This window comes from Onychomys torridus, chromosome 6 (genome assembly GCF_903995425.1).
Source record: "Onychomys torridus chromosome 6, mOncTor1.1, whole genome shotgun sequence".
NCBI classification, from domain to species: domain Eukaryota; kingdom Metazoa; phylum Chordata; class Mammalia; order Rodentia; family Cricetidae; genus Onychomys; species Onychomys torridus.
The window spans coordinates 63,013,120-63,038,221 of record NC_050448.1 but is presented as its reverse complement, the minus strand read 5'-3'; the positions used below and the strand labels follow the sequence as shown (position 1 = coordinate 63,038,221).

Below are 25,102 nucleotides of genomic sequence, written 5' to 3'. Positions count from 1 at the left end.
TGCAGGTCAGAGGCCTACCAGCTATGGCCACCTGGTGTGGGATCATAGGGAAGCCTGGGTCAAGGTGCTCATGCTTCTGCTGGGCCTGGGAGGCAGTTCTCAGAGAAGCAAAGCACCAGGCACACTGCGTGGTGTAAGATTTTGAGTACTCTTATCACCACATTGCTCAAAGCCATGGAAACAATACCCTGACCACATGGGGCTGGTTCCTGTCATTCCTAAGAGCCCTGAGTCTTCAAACCACCAGGAGGCATGTGTGATAGACAATGTCTATCAGGCTTTAGTGTCTTATCTATCTCTCCAAGAGCATGGAGAAGTCATTCCGGGTGTGGACTGAGTGGAGGTGGGGGTTTATTCCCAAAGGGATGCAATCAGTTCCCCTGAGAAGCAGACCTGCTTATGGACAAATCAGTCCTAATAAAAGCAAAAAACCAAATCTGTAACTTTCTTTCAGAGTAGCCTAAGAAAGTACCTTATCATGACGTCAAAACCCACAGTTCCTTGCAACCCCAGGCACCTCCAGTCCAGATAAAGCAAGTAACCATATGCCTCGGAAAGCTGCAGGAAAGCCTGGAGGTGACACACACTCAGAGCCTGGCTCTTTTTACTGTGTAGAATCTTATCACGATCAGACACCTGTCTCAACATGATAGAGCTCTTCAGGCCCACAATCAATGTTAACTGTGTGGTTATTTATAACAAAAATGAACAAATATTAAAATATCAAGACCTTCTGGGTGAGAGTGGATCAAAGAGTCCTGACCTTGAAAAGCAGTGAGGACACCGAAACTCAATTTAAGTGGGTTTAGTCTGCTTATCCAAGGCCCAAAGAGACTATGACGGTCAGTTTCCTGGCGACAGTCTTCATATTTACATGTTCCTCTGAAGGCATTATGTAGATGTTAAAAGGGGTTAATACTGGGAGGTTAGCCTTAAATAAATCCAGGTGGGCCTGATTCAGTCAGCTGGAAAGCCTCAAAAACAGAGCTGAGGCTTCTGTGAAGGAGAATTCTCCCCATGGGCAGAACCTGGGCAGCTGCTCCAGGTGGGGGGAGAGTATGTGCCACCCTGCTTTCTTGTGGCCTGTCCCATGGCTCTTGATTTGCTTAGTCAGCTCCTATGATATTGTGAGGAATCTCTGCAATCTCTCTATCTCTTTAAAAAAAAAGCTTTATTATATTATTAATTCTGTATATGTAAGTGGGTTTGCATGTGGACATATGCACTAGAGTGCTGATGGTCTCAGAGGCCAGAGGCATTGGATCTGGAGTTATAGGTGCTTGTGAGCAACCCAATATGGAACTCTTAACTGCTGGGTCACCTCTTCAGCTTCCCAATGTATCTATCAATATAGGTACATTTACCTTTCATTATGTGTTTCCAACAAATATGGCAACTAAAGAAGTACCTCAAACCTAAGAGACAGCTACAATGATTAGCTCTATTTGCTGAAGAACCTGAAGTAAAGAAAGACCAAAACTTGCCCCAGGGAATCCAGCTCCTAAATGATGAAGTCAGGATTTGAATCCAGGCAGCCTGAAGAACAGTGCTTCATACCCATCCTACAGTCCTCTGGAATGGTTCCACCAATAGGGCAGCCCCACGTAGCTGCAGTGGGCCTTTGAAAGGTCATTTCAGAATATCCTAAAAGGTTCTTCAACTTGAGCATGCATGGTCCTTTTCCAAATACAGGCTGGAAAGTGTTGATTAGGAGTCTGATTAAAATTTACAGGAATGGATAACAGATTGGGTATGAGCATTCTGTTGGTGGCTCTCTTACCCTTTAAGGAAAAGTCATGGAACACAACAAAACCCACTAACAACAGTTTTATTGAGGAAGGGAGAAGCGATAGACGTGTTCAGGCCTGCTGAAAGGACACATGAAGGAAGGGGTGGGGACACAGAGAGACAGACAGACAGACACACACATGCACACACACACAGTCCATCTTTTAAGGACCACCCTGCACATGCACACATGAGCCCATGAGGCTACCCTATGCATGTGCATAGATCATGTGGTCACTCCACACACGATTTACGTGACCACAAAATGCATGGGTTATGTAGGACGTATGACTGGAAATGACTAAGTGTTCCGCTGGGGCATGCATGATTGTGGGGGCGTGGCTGGAATTCCTATCACATTCTAATAAAAAATGTGAGTTAAATTGAAAGATACAATGTGTGTGAGTGAGTGAGTGTGTGTGAGAGAGAGAGGTGGGAGGGGAAGAGGGAGAGGGAAGAAGAGAGGTAACATGAACCTTAGATGGTCTTATTAATAAAAAAACCCAGAATCAGATATTGGGGTGAGTTCTGAAAGATCAGAGAAGCAGAACAAGCCACAGCCAACCTCACCTCAACAACTCCTCATCCGATCCTGTTTTCATGAATCCTCAGACTGAAAGATTCTGAGGCCTCACCCAAATGGTGACCTGCTTAAAAGCCTAAAAGCTTAAAAGCCTCTAGTTCCTGGTCCTCGTGCCTTTCTGCTTCCTGCCATCACTTCCTGGGATTAAAGGCGTGTGTCTTTCCCAAGCAAGACATGAGGTCTCAAGTCCTGGGATTAAAGGTGTGAGCCACCATGCCTGGCTCTGTTCCTAGTGTGGTCTTGAACTCACAGAGATCCGGATGGATCTCTGCCTCTGGATCTTGTGCCACCATTGTCTAGTCTCTATGTCTGATCTAGTGGCTGTTCTGTTCTCTGACCCCAGATCAGTTTTATTAGGGTAATCTCTCTCTCTCTCTCTCTCTCTCTCTCTCTCTCTCTATATATATATATATATATATATATATATATATATATATATATATATATATGAACACAATGTATCACCACAGAGAGGGACAGAGACAGAGACAGAGACAGAGAGAGACGGAGAGAAAGATATTAAATCCACAGTCTTGCAAAGTGCTATGTAAGTGCTCTACCACGGAGCTACACCCTTACAAAAACCAATATTTTTGTTATTTTCTTCTGCTATACCCATAAATAATGCAGGGCAAAAGAAGAGCTTTAAAAAAGATGTTGTAGAGTAAGTGAGAATGCAAACTTTCATCAAAGCCATTTAGCAGTACAGATACTCCTTGTCTAAAAGAGAAACCAGGTCTCAAACAAGGTGGAAGGCAGGCCAAACCCTGAAGGTTGACCTCTGATCTCTATATGCCCACACAATCACATACAAATGTAAACACACACACACACACACACACACACACACACACACACACACACCCCTTATCTACTGAATATCACCGTTTAGCCTTATCTAAAAATGTAAGTCAAATCATTAAATCCAAGACCATCTGTACACATGAAGTCCCAAACTGTTTATTTGTATTTTTTTCTCTATCAATTTCACCACGAGGAATTTATCATGAGATAATCAGTGGCAGCTGATAAAATGCAAACACAGGAATGCTCACAGCATTATTTACTAACAGTAAGAAGCTAGGCAGTCCTCAGGAGGCAGAGGCAGAGGATTGAGGGTTTGGGGCTTCACAGTGAGGCCCTTTTGGAAGGAAAAAAGGACAGTGAGGGTGGGAAGGAGAGCGGGAGGGAAATTACTGAAACGGCAGGTGACAGGAAGATAACGAGAGATATCCTACACCTACAAGATAGGATACTATAGGGGTTGGGGATTTAGCTCAGTGGATAACACTGCAAGCGCAAGGGCCTGGATTCGGTCCTCAGCTGGGGGGGGACGGTGACAGAATACTATAAAGTGTGTGTTATGGGGAGATGCTTACATTTGTTTGTTATTGTTTTGTGAAGAACTATATCACAAGTACATTACAAGCATTTATAGTAAAATGCCAAGCCATCAATACACTGACATTAGTAACCTTTGAACTACTAGTGACATTTTTTTCTTGATGTTTTTAATAGACTTTCTATAGCAAACATTTTTTATTTTTATAAAAAATTTTAAGCATAATTTTAAGAATATTTATTGAAATGGGAAAATTTTCATGAACTAATGAAATAAAAGCAGTAATTTTAAAATAGCATATTCATGAACCTCTTTCCATATTAAAGTCAGAATCTAGTTGAAAAGATAAAATCAGAAAAACTACATTAAAATGTAATAATGATTAACCATGGATAGGTATGATTAGGTGATTTTCCTTTCTTTTATATACTTGTCTTTTCAAAAATTCCCATCATGAATATATTCTGCTTCATAATTAAACACATGTAATTCCACTTTTTATTTTAAAGAGCCAAGGTGTTAAAGACAGAATTCCCCAGATGGAAAACGGTGAAGAATGCAGTTGAGTCTCTAAGGACTCCCTCCGCCCAGATATCCTCTTCAGGTTCTACTAGCAGACTAGTGGCAAAGTGGCAATGGCTGGGGTAAGCATTCGGTCCTGCCTATCAGCCTGCATTGCACCCCTGGCCTGCCTGCAGGACGAGAGGGCCAAGGACAGCTTATCTTGAGGAAACAGGTGTGGCTGAAGGTTTGTCCTTTAGACACTGCTTCTCTGAAGCTTGAGACAGCTGGCACGCTTCCTCTGTTCTTTCATTTTCTTTTTCTTTCCCCTTCCTTCCTTCCTTCCTTCCTTCCTTCCTTCCTTCCTTCCTTCCTTCCTTCCTTCCTTCCTTCCTTCCTTCCTTCCTTTTTTTCGAGACAGGGTTTCTCTGTGTAGCTTTGTGCCTTTCCTGGAACTCACTCTGTAGACCAGGCTGGTCTTGAACTCACAGAGATCCGCCTGGCTCTGCCTCCCGAGTGCTGGGATTACAGGCATGCGCCACCACCGCCCAGCCAATGACCAAAGGGAAGGTACTAATTCTCAGTCCTCCTGTCCCAAAGGATGGAGGGACAAGACAAGCCTCCTCAAGACACACATCTTACTTTCAGTTCAGTCACAAGGGCTGCGCACCAGGATGATCCCAGCATGGCCACAGAGCTGAGCTGTCTACCACAGGAGCTAGAGCAGAAGGGGCAAAATCTGTCGCTGGGGCTGATGTGAAAGTTCTGCTGTGTTATGTAGAGACTTCTCTAATCAACCAGAGAGCTCCATTCCTGGGTCCCGTGAGCTCTAGTCCTGGGTCCTGTGAGCTCCAGTCCTGGGTCCAGTGCTCTAGTCCTGGACCCAGTGAACTCCAGTCCTGGACCCAGTGAACTCCAGTCCTGGGTCCCATGAGCTCCAGTCCTGGGTCCAGTGAACTCCAGTCCTGGACCCAGTGAGCTCCAGTCCTGGGTCCAGTGAGCTCCAGTCCTGGGTCCAGTGCTCTAGTCCTGGACCCAGTGAACTCCAGTCCTGGACCCAGTGAACTCCAGTCCTGGGTCCCGTGAGCTCCAGTCCTGGGTCCAGTGAACTCCAGTCCTGGGTCCAGTGAGCTCCAGTCCTGGGTCCAGTGAGCTCCAGTCCTGGGTCCTGTGAGCTCCAGTCCTGGGTCCAGTGAGCTCCAGTCCTGGGTCCTGTGAGCTCCAGTCCTGGGTCCAGTGAGCTCCAGTCCTGGGTCCTGTGAGCTCCAGTCCTGGGTCCAGTGAGCTCCAGTCCTGGGTCCAGTGAGCTCCAGTCCTGGGTCCAGTGAGCTTCAGTCCTGGGTCCAGTGAGCTCCAGTCCTGGGTCCAGTGAGCTCCAGTCCCAGACCCAGTGAGCTCCAGTCCTGTGTCCAGTGAGTTCCAGTCCTGGGTCCCGTGAGCTCCAGTCCTGATTTCTGGACTAACTAGGTTTTAGCTACAGGCTATAGGAAGCGCGGGCTTCAGAGTAGCAGCTGTTGATTGTCGAAGAGACAGAGGTCTGAGGTCCAGGCTGATGGAATGTTTTTGTGTTTAACCAACTCTGTCTAGACTGAGATTCTTCTATGAATTAGTTTTTTTGTAGTTTATAGTCCTAACCAATATACTTGAAAAAGGTGGTCTGTGCTATGCCAGTAAGGGGCATATTTAAATAAAATTTAAAGCCCCGTTTTACAAGGATATTGATTGGTTGGGATAACCATAACCTAAGGACAGACTGAGCTCACTCAACCGAAGTCTCTGTGATATTGGCTTTGCAGAGCCATAGATAAATCATAGTGCTTCTAAATTATAGTGCGGAAAGGTCAAGAACGAATATAAAATACAACCCAAGGAAAGAGGGGAAAGAATCGAAGGATCACGAGTTCCATGTGTTCCCTGGGCTGCTGAAAAATGGTGGCCGTACAGGCCTGTCTTGAGAGAACATAAATACAAGCTAGCTGGCCCAAAGCTGGCTGCCTGCTGCTTAATTTGCAACTTCAGAAAAGCTCCCAAGTAAGTCTGATGGCGGCAGTAGGTGAGCTGATAAAACTTCAATTATCCAACAGACACAACACGCACGCTTCATTTTCATTCCCATCGCACCACAGGGAAATGCTAAGGACCCATTTCTTAAACGACAACAAAACAGCACAATCCATGTCATCACAGCTCCCTCTGCAAAAGGGTTCTTTCGTTCACAAAACCCATGTGCACCTTAATTTTTCACCTTGTTTCAAACTTCCCAGATCCTAGAGCAAAAGTAATGTTTCTGTTATAGCTCACAAAACATAATGCCAAGAAGTAATTACACACAAGCTATAGCTTACAGAGGTGCAGAAATCAAAACATACGGGCAGGGAAATACTACAGAATTACAGTAGTTAAATGGAGCCCAGGAGAGCGCGATATTTTAATAGACATACTTAGAAGGAGAAAAGCAGAAAACAAGGTAAATCTTTTGTTCAGACATTCTATTTAAAACTATAATGAGAAGATGGTGACATGCCGAAGTGAAACCTCAACATCAGCAATGGGTACCAATGCCTAGAACCCAGATCAACAATGGATACCAATGCTGAGAACCATCAGTGACAGGTATCAGTGCCGAGAACCATAATCAACAGCAGGTACCAATGTTGAGAACTATCAATGACAGGTACCAAAGTTGAGAACTATCAATGACAAGTACCAATGTTGAGAATTATCAATGACAGGTACCAATGTTGAAAACCAGGAGCTTTTGACACTCATAATGAATGCTGTAACTTTAACATTATCAGCTCTATTTCTGAGTTTACCTAACTCTGCACTATAAATATTCTCTGAGTTGCACTTAAGTCCCTCCCTAGGCACCATATCACCATGGAGGCATCTGAAATTGCAGAGGCAGAGATATAAATCATGTAAACATTTAATATTTAAAATGACTATGAGAATAGAAATGAGGGGAAAAAAAAAAAAGTCTATCTAAGGGCTGGAGAGCACTGGCTGCTCTTTTAGAGGTATTGAGTTCAATTCCCAGCAACCACATGGTGGTTCACAACCATATAATGGGATCTGATGCCTTCTTCTGGCATGTAGGAGTATATGCAGATAGAGCACTCATACATAAAATAAAAAAATTTAAAGTCTATCTAGGAAAAAAACAGTAAGAGTTTTTACAGATAGATCTACGTACAAGACGTTTCCTACAGGACACCTTCTAACTGTAGTGACCTGGAATCAATCTAAACATAACTCAAAAGGAACTGGTTGAATAAATGATATAAAGCTATGCTGAACAATTTTATACAGTAGTTAGAAAATAGTGAATTCTAAAATATGTTCACTTTGTAAAAAAACCAATTGTCAGGAATATATGTGTGTGTTCCTTTGTAACTATGCACCACATATATCCATGCATACACAGATCCACTTATATCAAACATATGTACAGAAAGCAGGCTAGGACAGATATTGAACCACAAGAGTCTCGAATAGTTATCTAAGAGGTAAAAGTAAATACCACAGATTCCTCTATTATTAAAAAGAGTGACACATGTTACTGTGTAACCCTGCTTCTTTTCAACTTATTTTATTATCTTACGTGTATAAACTTTTGCAAACATGTATGTCCTTGACCTCCATGCCTTGACTACAAATACCCATGCTGTGTTCAAAGGCAAGGTCAAACACTCTCTCTCTCCCTCCCTTCCTCCTTCCCCCTCCCTCCCTCCCCCCCCTCCCTCCCTCCCCCCCCTCCTCCTCCTCCTCCTCCTCCTCCTCCCTCCCTCCCTCCCTCCCTCCCTCCCTCCCTCCCTCCCTCCCTCTCTCTCTCTCTCTCTCTCTCTCTCTCTCTCTCTCTTTCTCTCTCTGCTATTGCCAAATCTCATGGCACTGGTCTACATACCTAAGCTATGGCCCTGAATAAAGTTGTCCTCACTGCTGTGCCAAGTTTCATGTTTGACTGGCAGCCCAGTCCTTGAACTCTTTGTCATCCCAACAGAAGCGAAGGGCTATCTCATTACCCCCACCCCTACCCCAACTGAACCCTGAGCTTCTCGGCATGCCAGGAAGTACTCAGGAAGTACTCGCACTGAGCTAAGTGACTGTATACCCAAACCAGCAGGATTTTGTGTTAGGAAGGTAAACAATCTTTTCTCTTTCTTTTCTTTTGTTTTTGTTTTTTGATACAGGGTTTCTCTGTGTAGCCCTAGCTGTCCTGGAACTCACTCTGTAGACCAGGCTGGCCTTGAACTCAGACATCTGCCTGCCTCTGCCTCCCAAGTGCTAGGATTAAAGGTGTGTGCCTGCCACCTCTGGCTTAAATACTCTTTTCTTAGTTAAGTTTCATCTTTTGTGAATTCCTTAACCCATTTTACTGAGTTGTCTTTTTTCTTTTTCCTGAAATGAAGTTTGTTTGTTTGTTTATTTAAATCTTGGGCACTAATCTTTGTTACTTACATGTATTACATGGTCACACTTTCCTTTTTACATTTTTCTGACATAATCAGATAACCTAAATTTAAAATCTCATCCAGCCCAATAATCTTGTTATGGCTTATATTTGTCAAGCTTAACAGATTCACTGTGAGGATTGGAGAGATGGCTCAGTGGTTAAGAGCACTGAGTGTTTTTCCAGAAGACCTGGGTTCAATTTCTAGAGCCTACATTGAAACTTACAACATCTAAAACTCCAGTTCCAGAGGATCTGACACTTCTTCTGGCCAGGTATGTACAGACATCTATGCAGATAAAACACCCATATACATAAAATTAAAACAAAACAAAACTTACTGTGTACTCTTCAGTCACAAAGACAATCTTATATATTTGTTCAAGCAATTCAGTTTTGCTTCTTTATTTTGACTTTCAGAATTACCTTGGCTACTTTTTCTCTTTATTATACATTCTCAAATCACTTCAAGTTTCCTTTCTTGTGTGTGAGTTTTAAACAAAATATCACTGAATTTCCTGAATGGTCCCCAAAAGAGATTATGATAGGTAATTTTAACAAGGCTTTAGGAATATCGAGATTCATGTGATAATTCTTGAAAAGTAGATTTAAAGGTTTTGTTTCACCCCCCGCTTTCTTTGCTGCTGTAAATTATTTTCTTGTAGGAGATAAAATATTTGAGATGAAATATCTCATTATTCAGTCCCCGTAAGTCATTGAAATCTGTAATTTAAGGCTCATGGGGTGGTAAAGGAGTTTCTAATCTATTCATGGCAATCATTGCCACAGGACTTAACATTCTTTATTATCTTTAGTTCCTACTTCTATCTAATTAGTTTCTCCAACACTATTTCACAGCACTTTTTTCTAGATGTTATTAATAGCCATGTCTGGGGGAGAAAGTTACAAATTTAAATAAAAATTTAATTTGATGTGTACTGGAGATCTCACTTAGATTTTTATAAAGCACTTTATATATTTAAAAAATGCTCTCATTAGTATTTGTGAATGTTTTCCCTCTGCTCGGAGAAACATGCTCGTCTAGAATTAAGAGAACAATAGAGACGATTAAATTTTTGCTCAAAGATCATTCCTGGGTGTGGACTATTCATCTCTATTCAAAGTGACAATGGACTGGCTTTTGCTTCTGGATACCTAAAAGGTGAGCAAAGTTTGTAAATAACTTAGAATTACATTTGTTGTGAAGACTTGGTTCTGTGGAAGGGGAAAAGATAACCCTTAACTTTAAAAAAATACTGTAGCTCCAATATTTAAAATGAGATAAAGTCTTTCCTATTGCCTTACTTTGAATTAGGGTAGACTTTTGAAACTAACTCAAGTCCTTAAAAAAAGGTTTATTTAGGGCCGGGCGGTGGTGGCACACGCCTTTAATCCAGCACTCGGGAGGCTGAGGCAGGCGGATCTCTGTGAGTTCGGGGCCAGCCTGGTCTACAGAGTGAGTTCCAGGAAAGGCGCAAAACTACACAGAGAAACCCTGTCTCGAAAAACCAAAAAAGAAAAAAAAAAAAGTTTATTTAAAATTTTTATGTGTGGGTATGTGCACATGGGTGCAAATGCCTGTAGAAGTCAGAAGAGGGCGCCAGATCATCTGGAACTGGAGTTAGAAGCAGTTGTGAGGGGCCCAACGTGGGTGCTGGGAACCGGAACCGGGAAAATAGAGCAGTAAAGCCATCTATCTCTCCAGCCTCCAAATTAAGCTAGGATTAAACAGTGTGTACTGAAATCGGGTCAGACAGCAGCCACTGCATCAGTCCACTTTCTCTAGGTCTGTGCTCCGCCCTCTCCACCCCACGGACAAAGGGCTGCTAAAAACCCAGATGGGCCATAAGCCTTTGCAGCCGGCTGTGATGTCACTAACAACTCACTGCGCTAAGGCTTCCAGGAATAAAACCCTGGGTTTATCGCTCCAGAATAAACGAGCTCCACCTGAGCAAACGCTTCATCCTTCTCCAGCTCCTGCCTGGAATTGTACATCAACAGAGGATCTTAATTTACTAAAACAACAAAAGTAATTGCGAGGCTGTTAACCCTTTGCAGGGTGCCTTTGTTTCTCTCCACGACACAGCTGGGTGATGCTCTAAAACAGGTCAAGGCGATGTCCCTGAGGTTTCCATCCTAAGCCTCACGCAGTGGTGCCTTAACTATGCTGCTCTGCTAATGTGCCTCATGTCCATGTCCTCCTCCCCATGCTCACACAGTTAGGGGAGAGTAACTCTTGGGAGAGGGTGCAGCCCTGGAGTGACCACTGTACGGTCGCCTGACGTCCCATCTGCACTTTCTCAGATATCATCCTTAAGGAATTTCAGGATTAGGATCAATAGGATCATCATCATAATGGCAATCTGGTACTTAAAGGTATTATATACCATGCACATAAAACTGCCATGAGCAGACTCTAAACTGGCAATCAGGCACAACTCTGTATCTACTCTCCAAGTTTTGTTTCTTACCCTGTCAGAATCTTTCAGTTTTACCCCACTCTCCATGAATCATACTGACTTAGAAGAACCAGAAAAGGAGAATGTATGTCTTTTCCCCATGGACATAGGATAGAGAATTGGTAGCAGGAATGTAACTACACAGGACTTAATGCTTAGAGCAGTGGTTCTCGACTTGTGGGTCACAGGCCAGCTATCCTGCATATCAGATATTTACATTACGATTCATAACAGTAGCAAAACTTCAGTTATGAAGTAGCAAAAAGTAACTTTATGGGTGGAGGGTCACCCCAATGTGAGGAACTGTATTAAAGGGAAGGTTGAAAACCACTGGCTTAGAGGCTAATGAGAAGTAAGAAAGCCACCTAATGTGCCTTCCCAGAAGGCAATTGGCTTAGCTTCCTTTTGATAGGCAAAGCACACAGAGTAAAGAGAAAAAGAGCCTTCGCATTCTCCTAACACTGAAGTGCCTGTCATGGTTAGTTTCTGGTGCCAACTTGCCAACCTAGAATCGCCTGGTGTGGTAGTCTGACTGAACATGTGTACCCCCACAGTCTCAGGCATCTGAACACTTGGTTCCCAGTTGGCAGCACTGTTTGGGGGAAGATTTAGGTGGTCTAGCTTTGCTGGAGGAAGTATGTCACTGGAGGTGGGCTTTGAGATGAAAAGCCTCAGGCCACCTCCTGTTTACTTTCTCTGCTTTGTGTTTGTGGTTAAAGATGTGAGCTCTTGGCTTCTGTACTGCCACCAGACCTGCCACCTTCTGCCATGATGTCTCCACCATTATGGACCCTGCCCATCTAGAACTTGAAGCAAAATAAACCCTCTTCTGTAAGTTGCCTTGGTCATGATGTTGTATCACAAGAGCAGAAAATTAACTAGTTCACTTGGGAAGACAGCCTCAGTTGAGGAAATATTCCTGTTGGGCTGTCTTGTCTGTTAGTTGATGTAGGACTATTTAGGGGAATGTTTTGATTGTTCACTCATATAGGAGAGACCCAGCCCACTTGGGAGGCACCATTCCCTGAGCAAGGAGTCCTCAACTCCACAGGACATGAGCAAGCTGGATGAGAGCAGCTACAGATGGGTGCAATCGTTCCTCTCTGCTTTTAACTGTGGCTGCGATGGGACTAACTTCAGAGTTCCTACCTAACTTCTCTAAAATGGTGGGCTGTAATCGGTAACTATAAACCAAATAAACCCTTCCTTCCCTAAGTTACTTTTTGTTAGGGTATTCGTGTAGAAAAGGTACGCCTTTTCACCTGGCAACCTAAAGAGAGACATCTGCGACACCCTGCCCCTCACTCAGAACCTAGGAATTTGCAAGGTTAGTGTGTTTTAACAGGAAGCAGCAAAGGCCTGACCTTCAAAGAAGATAAAAGAAGGCTCTGCTCTACACACTGAGGTTTTTGTTGTTTTTTTAAGTGTGAAAAGAGAACGTAGAAAATCCAGCCTGCAAACCCAGAATCTTCCTGGAAAAGGAAGGGTTAGGATGAGTCTCCAGGTCTCTGTTTTTCTCTCACCTCTCAGTGGCTGGCAGAGCCTCTAGGCTCCTATTGCACTTTGGGATCTGGTCTGAGCTGACCTGGTTCCTGCTCTAATGGAGGGAGAGTGATCCTGTGGAACCCATCCCGTTGATGGCAATGCTACCCTGAAGGAAGTGGATGAAGGTCTGAAGCCCCAGTGAACCCATACTTCCAGGCTTTGTCAGTGATCAATGGCTCTCTCAAAGCTTTTGCCAACAAAGCCCCAGGGACAGAGATGTCAACTATGATGGAGATAATGCTGACATCAGTAAAATAAAGCTGGCCTTGGCTCCTTGTGCAGATGGCAGCACAGTGGATGAGCAAAACAGTCCACTTTAAAATAGCAATGTACAGAAATAGTTGAGACATAAACACCAGCATCTAAAAGTCCATCTGAAGAAGCGGAGTATGAACCATGGGCAATGAAAGACTGAGTCGGGAGACTCTCAAACTGAAGGGCGGCCTGGGCTTACGTAGTGAGTTTAAGAGGCTATTTAAACATAAGAAAGCCTGTCTCAAGAAAACAAGAGAGAGGTTGAGTGTACCCTAAAAGGCAGGTGTGTGTGGGTCGCAGTGAATAAATAAAGCCAAGGGCCAAGCTTTTCCAACTGAAGCCACTGTTTTCCTCCACGGCAGTCCCTCTATCTTTTATTCAATGGGGTTAGCTACTTCAACCCCAAGAAGCCAGTCTTGGTCACTCAGATACATGATTCCGATGTCTTCAGTTTCTGCCAGTCATCCCTTCCTTTGAATCCAGCTCCACCTCAGGAGCCGGCTCCCCCAAACAAATGGTTACGTGTTGTGAAGCAATCGAGGGGCTGACACAACTGAAGAATAGCTTAGTCACCCAGGAATCTTTTTCTATTTTCTCCCTAGCACCAGCTCTGTTAGCTTTCCTTCACAGTGTTTGCTCACAGAACAGCCTCTCTTTGATCAGCTCTGACAGGAAATGCTTCCTCACACTGTGTAGAGATCCATTCCCCTTCAAGCTCTGCCCTCAGAGGCACATTTGTCTTCTGGGATTTTTGCGAACACTCAGACGGTTCTTCCCACTGCTACTCTCTACTCTGAAATGTTCAAGTCAGGGCTTGGAGACAGCTCACTCGTTAAAAGCTTGTTATGCAAACATGAGGCCCTGAGTTCAAACCCAGGCATCCAAAGCCTGGCTGTGTTAGTAAGCCCAGGTCTGGGGACGTAGAGCCAGGTGAATGAATCCCTGGGGCTTGCTGGTCAGCCAGCCTAGGCTACGGGGTGAGCTGCCGGTGCCCTGCAAGACTGTCTTAAAAAGAAATGGTGGACAGCACCAAGGAACGACACCAAAGGTTGACCTCTGTGCAGATGCTCACACATGTACTTTTCTAAATACATGCATGGCAAATGTTCAAGTCTATAAAAAGACTGGAGAAGTAATAAAATTCACACACATATGCCTTTCTTCTATGTACAAGTCACTAATACTCTCCTGTGATACCTCTGCTTCTTCATCTGCCCCTGTTTTTCTGCCATGAATTATTTGAGAGTAGACTGTAAACATAAAACATGTCACCCCTGATGATACTCTGGCATCTGTCTACAGAGAATGACATTTTTATTCTCTATCTAAACAAGCAAGGTTTACAAACAAAATCCCCACTGAAGCCTCCCTAGTTGCCACGCCTCCAATCTCTTTAAAAGTCGAGTCATTTAAAATTTGCTTCTTTTATTTTTTTGTGTTGTATGTGTGTGGGTGGGTGGGGTATTCTTTTTATCTCAATTAAAAAAAATCAAATCCACACACCAAATTTATTTGCGAATGCCTCTTTTAATCATATGTATATATGTTTGTATGTATGTATGTATGTATGTATGTATGCATGTATGCATATATGTATGTATGAGGCTGACTTGGAACTCAGAATCCTCCTTTCTCCACTTCCTGAGAGCTGAGATTACAGGTGTTTACCACATCTGGCTCTTTTAGCTTTTTTTTTTTTAATGTAAAACTTTCTCTCAGCCTCTGTGTTTTTCTTTTCTTTTTTCTTTTTCTTTCTTTCTTTTTTTTTTTGGTTTTTTTTTCGAGACATGGTTTCTCGTGTAGCTTTGCGTCTTTCCTGGAACTCGCTCTGTAGCCCAGGCTGGCCTTGAACTCACAGAGATCTGCCTGGCTCTGCCTCCCAAGTGCTGGGATTAAAGGCGTGCGCCACCACCGCCCGGCTCTCTTTGTGTTTTTCAAGACACTACAGTCCAGGGCCCACGCTCTGTTAGGACTGTCATCTAAGAACTCTGGTGGCTGAGTGCCCCATCTGGAGACGGCCAGGCTCTTGCTGGTGAGGATAGATACGGTGACCATTTGATGAAGGTGGCAACTTCCCCTTGTGCAACCAAAACCTCTGCTATCTTTTAAGCAGCTACCCAACAACTCTACAGGGGTGTAAACTGTCACCAATGATCCTTGCCTCAGTCAACAACTGCACTGAAAACCGCACATTGATGGTTTCCTAATGTTATCATTCCTTCTACACGGTTTTAAAAAAATCCAAAGAAGAGGGGTCAAGATCATGATGGGGAAACCCACAGAGACAGCTGACCCGTTCTAGTTGGAGCTCACTGACTCTGGACTGACAGCTTGGGTACCTGCATGGGACCAAACTAGGCCCACTGAATGTGGGTGACAGTTGTGTGGCTTGATCTGTTTGTGGGGTCCCTGGCAGCAGGGCCAGGACTTATCCTAGGTGCATGAACTGACTTATTGGAGCCCATTCCCTGTGGTGGGATACCTTGCTCAGCTTTGATACAATGGGGAGGGGCTAGGCTCTCCTTCAACTTGGTATGCCAGACTTTGTTGACTATCATGGGAGGCCTTACCCACTCTGAGGAGAGGATGGGGGTAGAGTGGGAGGGAGGTGAGGAGGCGGGAGAAGGGGAGGGAGGGGGAACTGGGGTTGGTAGGTAAAATGAAAAACATTTTAATAAATAAATATATTTTTAAAATTCCAGTGTATTTTAATCTAGCTAGGCATAGTGTTCCATGCTTTTAATCCCAACACTCAGAAGGCAGAGGCAGAAGGATCTCTGTGAGTTTAAGACCAGCCAGGGTTACATAGTGAGACCCTGGTTTCAAATATATAAAAATATATAAAATACATAGATGTATATATTTAAAATATATTATCTTATTTTTAAAATACTCAAATCATCCTAAATTTATTTGACTATCCTCTTAAACCTACTCTGTGTGTGTGTGTGTTAGAGAGAGAGAGAAAGAGAAAGAGAGAGAGAGAGAGAGAGAGAGAGAGAGAGAGAACGCAGAAATCAACATCGAGTGTCTTTATTGATTGCTCCCCTTCTTATTTTCTGAGACGGTCTCTCACTGACCCTGGAGCTCACTGAATGGCTAAGCTAGCTGTCAGTAACCCTAGGAGCCCTCCTGTCTTCTTTTCCCAGGGATTACAGGCCTGTCTGGCCACACCTGGATTTTGTTAGTTTGTTTTTAAGACAGGTGCTGGAAATCCAACTCAGGTCCTTGTGTTGGCACAGCAAATACACTGCTGAGTGAGCCGTCTCCCCCAAAGCCCCAGTATATGTGTTTTCCATGACTCCTTCAGGTGGGCACTTCCTACCTTTTCGTTTCTAATGGGAGTCAAGACTCACTTTGTACTTTTCTCTTCCCAGACTCAAAATCAGCAATGCCTCCAACTTTCAGGACGACCCTTACATAGGTACAATAACCACGAAGAACGAGTCTTCTGGTCTCTTTTATGTGTCAGTCTCCAGTTTTGGAAGCCAGATACCATTTCTGTCCCAAACACCTAACAATTGAATAGGTTACATTGTCCCCATCTTTCCATGATTGGGCTGTGTTCCCCTCTACCTGTCTCAAGTCAGCAGCTGCTTCTGAGACCAGACAGCCCCAGCCTGGCTGTGCACCAGAAACGCCAGAGGCCTTGATTAACACATAGTCTTCAAGGACCCACTCCAGACTTTCTGAGTGAGCTCTCTGGGACAGGGAGTGAGATCCTGCTTTGTTTGTTAATATCAATCTATCCACTGCATGGTATACTGTGTTTCTTAAAGGTTGGTGAACCCAGGGCACTAAAGCTCCTTCCAAATAATCTAATAGTACAGATCTCTGGGGGATATGAAGACAATCACAAAGGTTCTCACTCACGGTAAATCTACAAAGAGCTAAATCTTCACATTTTAAAAAATGTGCTGCTTAAAATTCTACCCTCTCCTGTCTTTTCTATGTCTCTTATGTTTCGGTGTCAGGATCTGTGTCATATTAAAATTTATACTGTTCAGTTCACCTCAACCTTCAGTGTGCCAAGGGTCTCATGAATCTTGGTTGGTACTATTTTAACTATTTCTAGAATTTACTCTTCCAACTTAGTGGCATCATGGGCCAATGAGATGGCTTAGCAGGTAAAGGTGCTTGCGGCCAAGCCTGAAAACCCAAGTTACCAGGAACCCACAGTGGAAGGAAAGAACTGACTCCCAAAAGTTTTCTTCTCACCTCACAAGGACTATGCCATGCAATAACCTGACTTTACATCACCCATAAAGTGTGCTCTCAAAGTTCTCTTCCATTGCTTTTCTTCTTTTTTAACTTTGTATTTGGAAAAAACAAATCGACCTTACAGGGAAATCAAGATGGCCCAGCAGGTAAAGAGCTTGCCACTAAGCCTGACAGCTTGGGTTTGATCCAAAGAACAACGTAGGAGAGAGAGCAAACACCTCCAAAGTTGTACTCTGATCTCCACACCCATGCCATGCCATGCACACCCATACAATGCATACTCACCACATGCACACACAATGCACACTCATCACATGCAAACACATGCACACCCACATGGACACACACACATGCACACACACAAATATATATCTGTCAAGACTGAGAACCAGCCATGTATAAAGAGTGAATTATAATGTGTATATTACACCTGAAGAAAGGCCAGTATTACACTCAGCTATGTTTCCTTTCAGATAAACTCTCACTGATTTGACTGACAACTGGGAGTCTTCAGAAATTTTATATTTTGATTCACTGAGCTCAGTACACGTTAGGATTTGAGCCCCTGAAAAAGCACTAGGGTATAGTTTACCAGTAAACCTAATAAATGTAGTATCACTACTTTATCACTTTCCACAAAACAAAATGTAAAGAAAGAGTAATGGAGTAAAGAACAATGAGAAAGTAATAGTAAAAAAGTTATAGTTTTCTAGAAATTGATTAAAAATATCTATTACAGCCTTCCAGTCTTACTTAGAAAGAGGGGAAGTCAGTTTCTACTCTTTCAAGTCTGAAAGGATTTTTAGAAATATTCTTTGGTACTGGTAAAGGTTGGTTTTTTGTTTGTTTGTTTTTTAAATATTATTTTCATATTAATTTATACTTTAAAAAATGTATTTATTTATTATTATTATGTATACAGAAGAGGGCACCAGATCTCATTACAGATGGTTGTGAGCCACCATGTGGTTGCTGGGAATTGAACTCAGGACCTCTGGAAGAGCAGTTGGTGCTCTTAACCTCTGAGCCATCTCTCCAGCCCTGTTTGTTTGTTTTTTAATGCTTTGTAATTATAAAAAAAAAAAAAAAAATGTCAGGCGTGGTGGGGCACAGCTTTAATCCCAGCTCTAGGGAGGCAGAATCTCTGTGAGTTCAAGGCCAGTCTGGTCTACATATCAAGTTCCAGGAAAGCTAGAGAAACCCTGACTCAAAACAAAGCAAAACAAAACAAAACAAAACAAAAACAAAATTTTCTGGGGCAAAATGGCTCAGCAGTACTTGCTATAGAATCCTGACAACCTGAATTTGATCCTGGGCCCCACATAAAGGTGGAAGGAGGAATTGGCTCCTCAGAGTTGTCTTTTAACCCATGCACGCTGCAGCATGTACCCTGACCCCATATGCATACATCATTGACATACACACACAACAATTTAACATCTAAAACGTATTTTCTGTGTTTCTATGTTGAGTCTGTGTTATGCTGTAATCAAGAAAAGAGCAATGTGTATTTTAAAATATTGGTTAGAAGGAGGAGAGGGAATTGAGTTATAAAAGGAAGAAAATGAGAATGTTTTATCTGTCCCTGAAAGGAATCTTCAGTGCAGAACACTGCCCGCTCACTCAGTGATGTCATTTGTTCAGAGAATGAACAACATTTCTCTTGTGAAGTTTCTCTGACTGCCATAACTGAGTTCAATATAACAGTCAACCCAAAAAGGACAGTTTCATTGCTCCCAGATAGTTTTTCAAACAAGGAACTTTAAACAGAATCATTAAATACTACAAACTCATACCTTGAAGAACGATGCTCTGGCTTATGTCGCTCGTTGCGATCTGTAAAGAAAGAAGTCACAAGTCAACACAGGCGTTAAAGTCATAGGAAAGAGGCTGTATGTTCCAGCTGCCTCACCACTGGGTCTCACAAAGGACTGTTCGGGGTAGCTGTGTTTTTCCCAGTGCTCTTCATTGGAGTGGAGAGGATCTGCTTGACTTGGACATCAAAAGCACACAACATAGGACACATAAAACTTTTTGATGGTTTGTTAAAATTGTCTACTCGGAAAACGTTTCAGATTTTTGTTTTAGAAGATCTTTGCTGTGTTAAAGGCTTTGCTGAAACTAAAAAGACTTAGCTAAAGAAAGTAAGGAAACTGAAAAGCCACAGATTACTCAGCTCCAAAAAATCATTCCATGAATCATGGTTGGCAGGAGCTTCTAACAGAATGGGAGGGAGCAAAATGAGCATCTGGCAACATCTGCAGACACACCAAGACCAGTACAGCCTTAACTCTCTCCCATCCAGAACATTCAAGAATGTTTTGTGGATAATTAGCTACAGTGTGGTACATATAAACATTCCAGTTGTCACAACAGGGCAGGAAGGAGCTCTTCGGATGAGAGAGCAGAGATGCTGTTAATTGTCCAAAAGTGACAGGACAACGCCCTAAGATGTCAACTGTGCTCCGGGTGAGAAAGGCAGCTGTGTGTAAAAGTTCAGGGGCCTGACTTGCTCAAAAATGATTTTCTAGACTGTTACAAAATACTATATAAATCAACTCCCAAGTTGCTCATTTGAGTTCAAGTAACAATTATTCCCTGGTAAACACTTCAAAATAAGAAAGGAAACTGAAGAAAGGCTCAGTGTTATGCAAAAATCAACACTGAAAGAAATAAACAAACCACAACACAGCCCTACCTGATGTTAAAAGGAACCACACGGGAATACTATCAAAACACACTTTTCTGTAACATCATCTGAATCAATACTAACAAGGAAGAATTAATTTAAAGACAAAGCGAAGATTAGACAATAAGCCCCACTCCCAGTTTCATAATTTCATTGCTGGTGGAGCAGGACATAAAGCATGCTAAGACTGGACCCCAAGAAGAAAGGGAGGAAAGTATAAGACACACGAAGGTGCATGTATGTCCCATCTTTCTGCATTGGATTATAATAAAAAAGAGATATTCTGTTTATTCACGTGTGTGTGTGTGTGTGTGTGTGTGTGTGTGTGTGTGTGTGTGTGTACGGCTTTCACAGGCTTCGGTTCTCTTCCTCCACTGTGGGTTCCAGGGACTAGACGCGGTCGGGACTAGACACAGTCGTCAGCAGTCTTACGTGACAAGAACTCTGGCTGGCGGCATCGCTTCTACCTACCGAGCCAGCTCATCCACCCAAGAAATGCCTTTTGAAGCCAAAGGATCAGTATATACTAAGACACCATTTTCCAAACAAGTAAGAATATTTCGGTACTTTCTGCTCTAAGAAAATACAAACAAGTAAGGTAAAACATGCTTGTTTAGATGCTCTGCCCTCTAAGTGTACAATGCCAACGTTTCTGGGTCTAATTTCTACACCCTGAATGTTTCTGGGTCTAATTTCTACACCCTGAATGTTACGGTACCTTTAAAAACGGTCTTAATTTACTCCGTCTGCTCCTCCCTTAAGCAAAAACCACGGCAGACTTTCCACTTGTTGAGCACTGAAGTCATAGTAACACTTGGTATCTTTTAGCCTGCTTGTTTTGTTAACAAAGGTAAAGCCAGAAACTTGTCAGAAGCAGTTATCCTCTCAACAAAGCAACAGCCCTTACCTGTGGCTAGCAAAGAGCTAAAACTCTGCCCAGGACGCCCAGGTTCCAGTGTCGACCCTGTTTCAGGCACTTTGTTTATCTAGGCATGTGCTAGCATGATCCCTCACTAATCTTCCCAGTGGCACAACACACAGGAGGAGGGAGAAACAGAGTCATGAGCATGTAAACAAGCCTCAGCATCCAAGGGCTTCCCTGCAGGGCCCCTTCTGATTGGCAGATGTGCTATGACCAGTCTGCACATCTGGAATGTGGCCACTCAGGAAGCGGATGGCTCGCAACTCTCCTCCATTCTTGGTTCGAACAGGAAATCCTATGGTCATTTCGGTACTTTCTGCTCTAAGAAAATACAAACGCCTTCCTTCCCACAGTATTACGGATGAGATTCCTATGTCAATACATATGCAAGTGTTTATAATGTGTTACTCCTAGGAACCCACACCATGATGATGTGAGGATAAGTTACCCACTGCTTACAATATCCCCAGACGCTCAACTTTCAACATTAGGAACAAATTGAAAAACACGTCCGTGCCCTGATCCTTTTCCCCCAAAGAATACAGATAAACTCACTTCACATTTGGCGATCTGTCATCTTTTAGCTAAAATGCATAAAAATACGTGGGATGTGTGTGTGTGTGTTGTCTGTGTCTTATGTTTATACTTTTCAAATAGCCTCATAGTTTATGCATTTCTATTTTAAGCAAGGCAATTTTCACAACAGGGAAGAATAGTGTGCAACTGTCAAGAAATACATTGTGATTATTTCAGTCCAAAAGCCAGGACTGAACAAAACAAACCATGGAGAGAAGAGTCAGGCTCTCCTTCCTTGCCAACAGTAAACAAAGCAGTTGGATAAAATCTTAAGAAGAGCATGAATAGACTGATAGCAAACATGGAAATTTTATCTTGGCCATTCACAGTGCTGAAAGAGTATGAATTTCATTTATTTCAAATCAAAGACTTTCTGATTTGTTCTCCATTTCTTTAAAAACCTCTCTAAATTTTAAATAATCAGAAAAGAATGTATGTGCACAGCCGGGGAGTGGTGGCGGATGCTTTAATGCCAGCATTTGGGAGGCAGAGCCAGGTGGATCTCTGTGAATTCATGGCCAGCCTGATCTACAGAGCGAGATCCAGAACAGGCACCAAAGCTACACAGAGAAACCCTGTCTTGAAAAACCAAAAAAAAAAAAGGAATGTATGTGGTGCAGGAAGAGGGGTTCTGGGCTTAGGCATATTTGGCAATGATATGAATAATCATTGGCTCAAAGGCTTACCACTGAATCACTAAAAAGAAAAAGCCCCAAATATTTATCTGTCAAATACTGCATATCACAGAATGTACCTCAGAATTAAACCTCAGAATGCACCAAGAAAAGGGTGACAGTTTAGGTCATGCAAAGGCTAAAAGTGTGCCCTCTGTATGAGGTTACACGTCGTTGGATTTTGTGGCTATAATGCATAACCACACAAAGCCTGTTGGATTTGTAGCTACACTGTATAACTAGCACACACACACACACACACACACACACACACACACACACACACACACACCTTGTATTCCCTGTCCTACATTCATTTATTAATGTCTTGGTTATTAAAGCTATTTAAAATGGCAGATTATCACACCACAAACAACAAAGAAAATAAAGCAGAGCTGATAGTCTTCAGATGTTTCTGTAATATGGGAAGATGCGGGTGGGGCGTATGATGGAGAACCCACAGTACACGGTAATGACTGGAGAAATTAGCATGGTGGTAGAAAGCTGTCTTAGGTCTGAGGCTCTGTGAGAACTCCAGGTTATACACATTTCCCTTTCATGACAACTTCTGGTTCTGAGACACAGAGCACATATGTTTTAGTTACTTCCTACTGTTGTGATAAGACACTGTGCTGAAGGCAACTTAGAGAAGACTTTGTCTGGGGCTTACGGTTTCAGAGGGTAAGACCATGACCATCATGAGGAGGCGCATGGCAGTGGGCAGACAAGCATGGTACTGGGGCAGTAGCTGAAAGCTTGCATCCAGATCTACAAGTAGGAGGCAAAGAGAGCTAACTGGGAATGGTGTGGGTTTCTGAAACCCCAAAGCCCACGCCCAGTGACACACCTCCTCCAACAAGGCTATCACACCTAATCCTTTCCAGAGAGTTGCGTCAGCTGGGGACCAAGCACTCAAATATATGTGCTATGGGGGCCGTTCACATTTAAACTACTACCACATGTGGTCCGATGTTTATGTGTTTAGATGGTACACCAGATGGGTCCCCTCTGACAAGGGGATGACCACACAGACCCTACCCTTCTGGAGGACTCTGGATCTAAGATGATAAACACTTTGAAATAAAGATGATAAGAAAGCACATGTCATCTTCTGCTTTGGTTAAAACTTAAGAAGAACGGCCAATGTAGAACTTGCCAGAGTCTGTTGTAAGATATTCAGGCTTTGATGATTTGGCTTTGATCACTTAACTGGAGAGAAAAATCAAACCTTGTTGAACAGAGACTAGCTTACTTTAGGAACTGAAGACAGAGGTGAAAGAAAGGTCTTACATTGTTCTTTGAAATTAGGGGAAAGACTCAAGCTCCGGAAGGAACACAGGATAAACTCACAGCAGAGAGGGAAGCAGTGTGAAGGGAATCTCTTCCACACCTCATACTACAGTGTCAAAATGTCTCTATGATGGAGAAAAATCTTTTAGAAAGTCTGTATCACACTCCCAAGCATATCAAAATTCTAGCATGGGTGCTTGTATATGTTGATTAAGTGATTCTCAACCTGTGGATCCTGACACTTTGGGGGCTGATTGAGCCTTTCACAGGGGTCACCTAGGACCATCAAAAAAACAAAACAAAACAGGCATTTACATTATGATTCATCACAGTAGCAAAATTGAAGAAGCAATGAAAATAATTTTATGGTTGGGGGTTACAAAAACATGAAGAACTATATTAAAGGGTCACAGCATTAGGAAGATTGAGAACCACTGGTTTAGATTTTATTGTTTGTGTGTGTGGTGTGTGGTGTATGTGGTATATGTGTGTGGTGTGTGTCTGTGTGTGTACATGTGGGGGGGCACACACATGCCATAGCACATATATGGACATCAAAGGACAGTGTTCAGAAGTTGGTTATCTTCTGTGCTGGGAGCTGGAGACTGAATCCAGGTCATCAGGCTTGCAGAGCAAGCCCCTTTTACCCAATAAGCTATCTCAGCAGCCCTAAAGTGTGTGTGTGTGTGTGTGTGTGTGTGTGTGTGTGTGTGTGTGTGTGTGTGTATTTTCAGACAGGGTCTCACCATATAGCTTTGGCTAGTTTGTAATTCTCTGAATAGACCAGAGTAGCTAAGAACTCAGAGATCTGCCTATCTCTGCCTCGCAAGCTCACCACCATGCCCAGTGTTTAAAAAAAGAGTCTTACTATGTGGCCTACACTGGCCTCAAATGATGCCTCATCCTCTTTAGTATGTAGGATTAACAGACATGCACTTGTCTCCACATTCAGTTTATTCTGTTATGTCAAAAACATGGACCAATCCCATACAAATCTTTTAATCATTTAATATTAATGTAAGGGCATATATATCTGAAAGAGGATTAGCCATGTGCTATGTAAGATTGCAATAGACCACATACACACTGGTGGTCCCAAATATTGTAATGAAGCTAAAAGTTCCTATGACTTTGAGACACCATGCTTCTCATGCTGTCACAGTGCAACACATTTGTAGGATGCTGTGTCAACACACCCCATGTGCTGCCACTCATGAGAGTGTAGCACATGCAATTAAACAGGACACATAATGATGACCACGTTGCTGGTTTAGGTATTTATTATCCTCTATTTTTAATCATTGTTTCTGAGCGTATTCCTTCTCTGTAATACAAATTTGCTATAAAGCAGCACACTGCAGCCTCATTCATCTTGCATCCACTGTATCTCTTGACTGCATCAAGGGGTTTCATTTAGGAACTGATCTCCACCACCTGGCTCTGTGTCAGTCACTCGGTGATGTGCACATGACCGAGAAACTGCCTGATGACACATTCTTCATACGCATTATATCCCCATCATTAGCCACCCAAGGTGATCTTTGTCCAACAATGCTATTGCTTTTTATTTATGATAAGCAGCTTAAATAAAACAACAAACCCATCCATTATATGACGGAACAAAACCACATAGGGCTCGTGAGTCCTTGATGACTCTTTAAAAGATAGCAAACTGATTCGACAGAGATAGAATGTGGGTAGAATTTTGCATGCTATATAGAGTTTCACAGGCTTTTCTAAAACTTCAAACAAACAAAGAGAAAACATGCTAGGGTGTCTGGGACAGTTCAGCAGGTCAAGGAGC

At 42.9% G+C, this 25,102-nt stretch overlaps 1 protein-coding gene across 2 annotated transcripts in view; it reads right to left on the bottom strand.

The window, feature by feature from the left end:
* Sh3d19 (SH3 domain containing 19) overlaps nucleotides 1-25,102 on the bottom strand; it is a 175,007-nt gene that overhangs the window by 77,027 nt on the left and 72,878 nt on the right. For both annotated transcript variants that reach the window (XM_036190048.1, XM_036190049.1), the window contains exon 2: nucleotides 18,944-18,983. In XM_036190048.1, coding sequence (XP_036045941.1) covers nucleotides 18,944-18,983 — 40 coding nt within the window. The remainder of the gene's footprint in view (nucleotides 1-18,943; nucleotides 18,984-25,102) is intronic.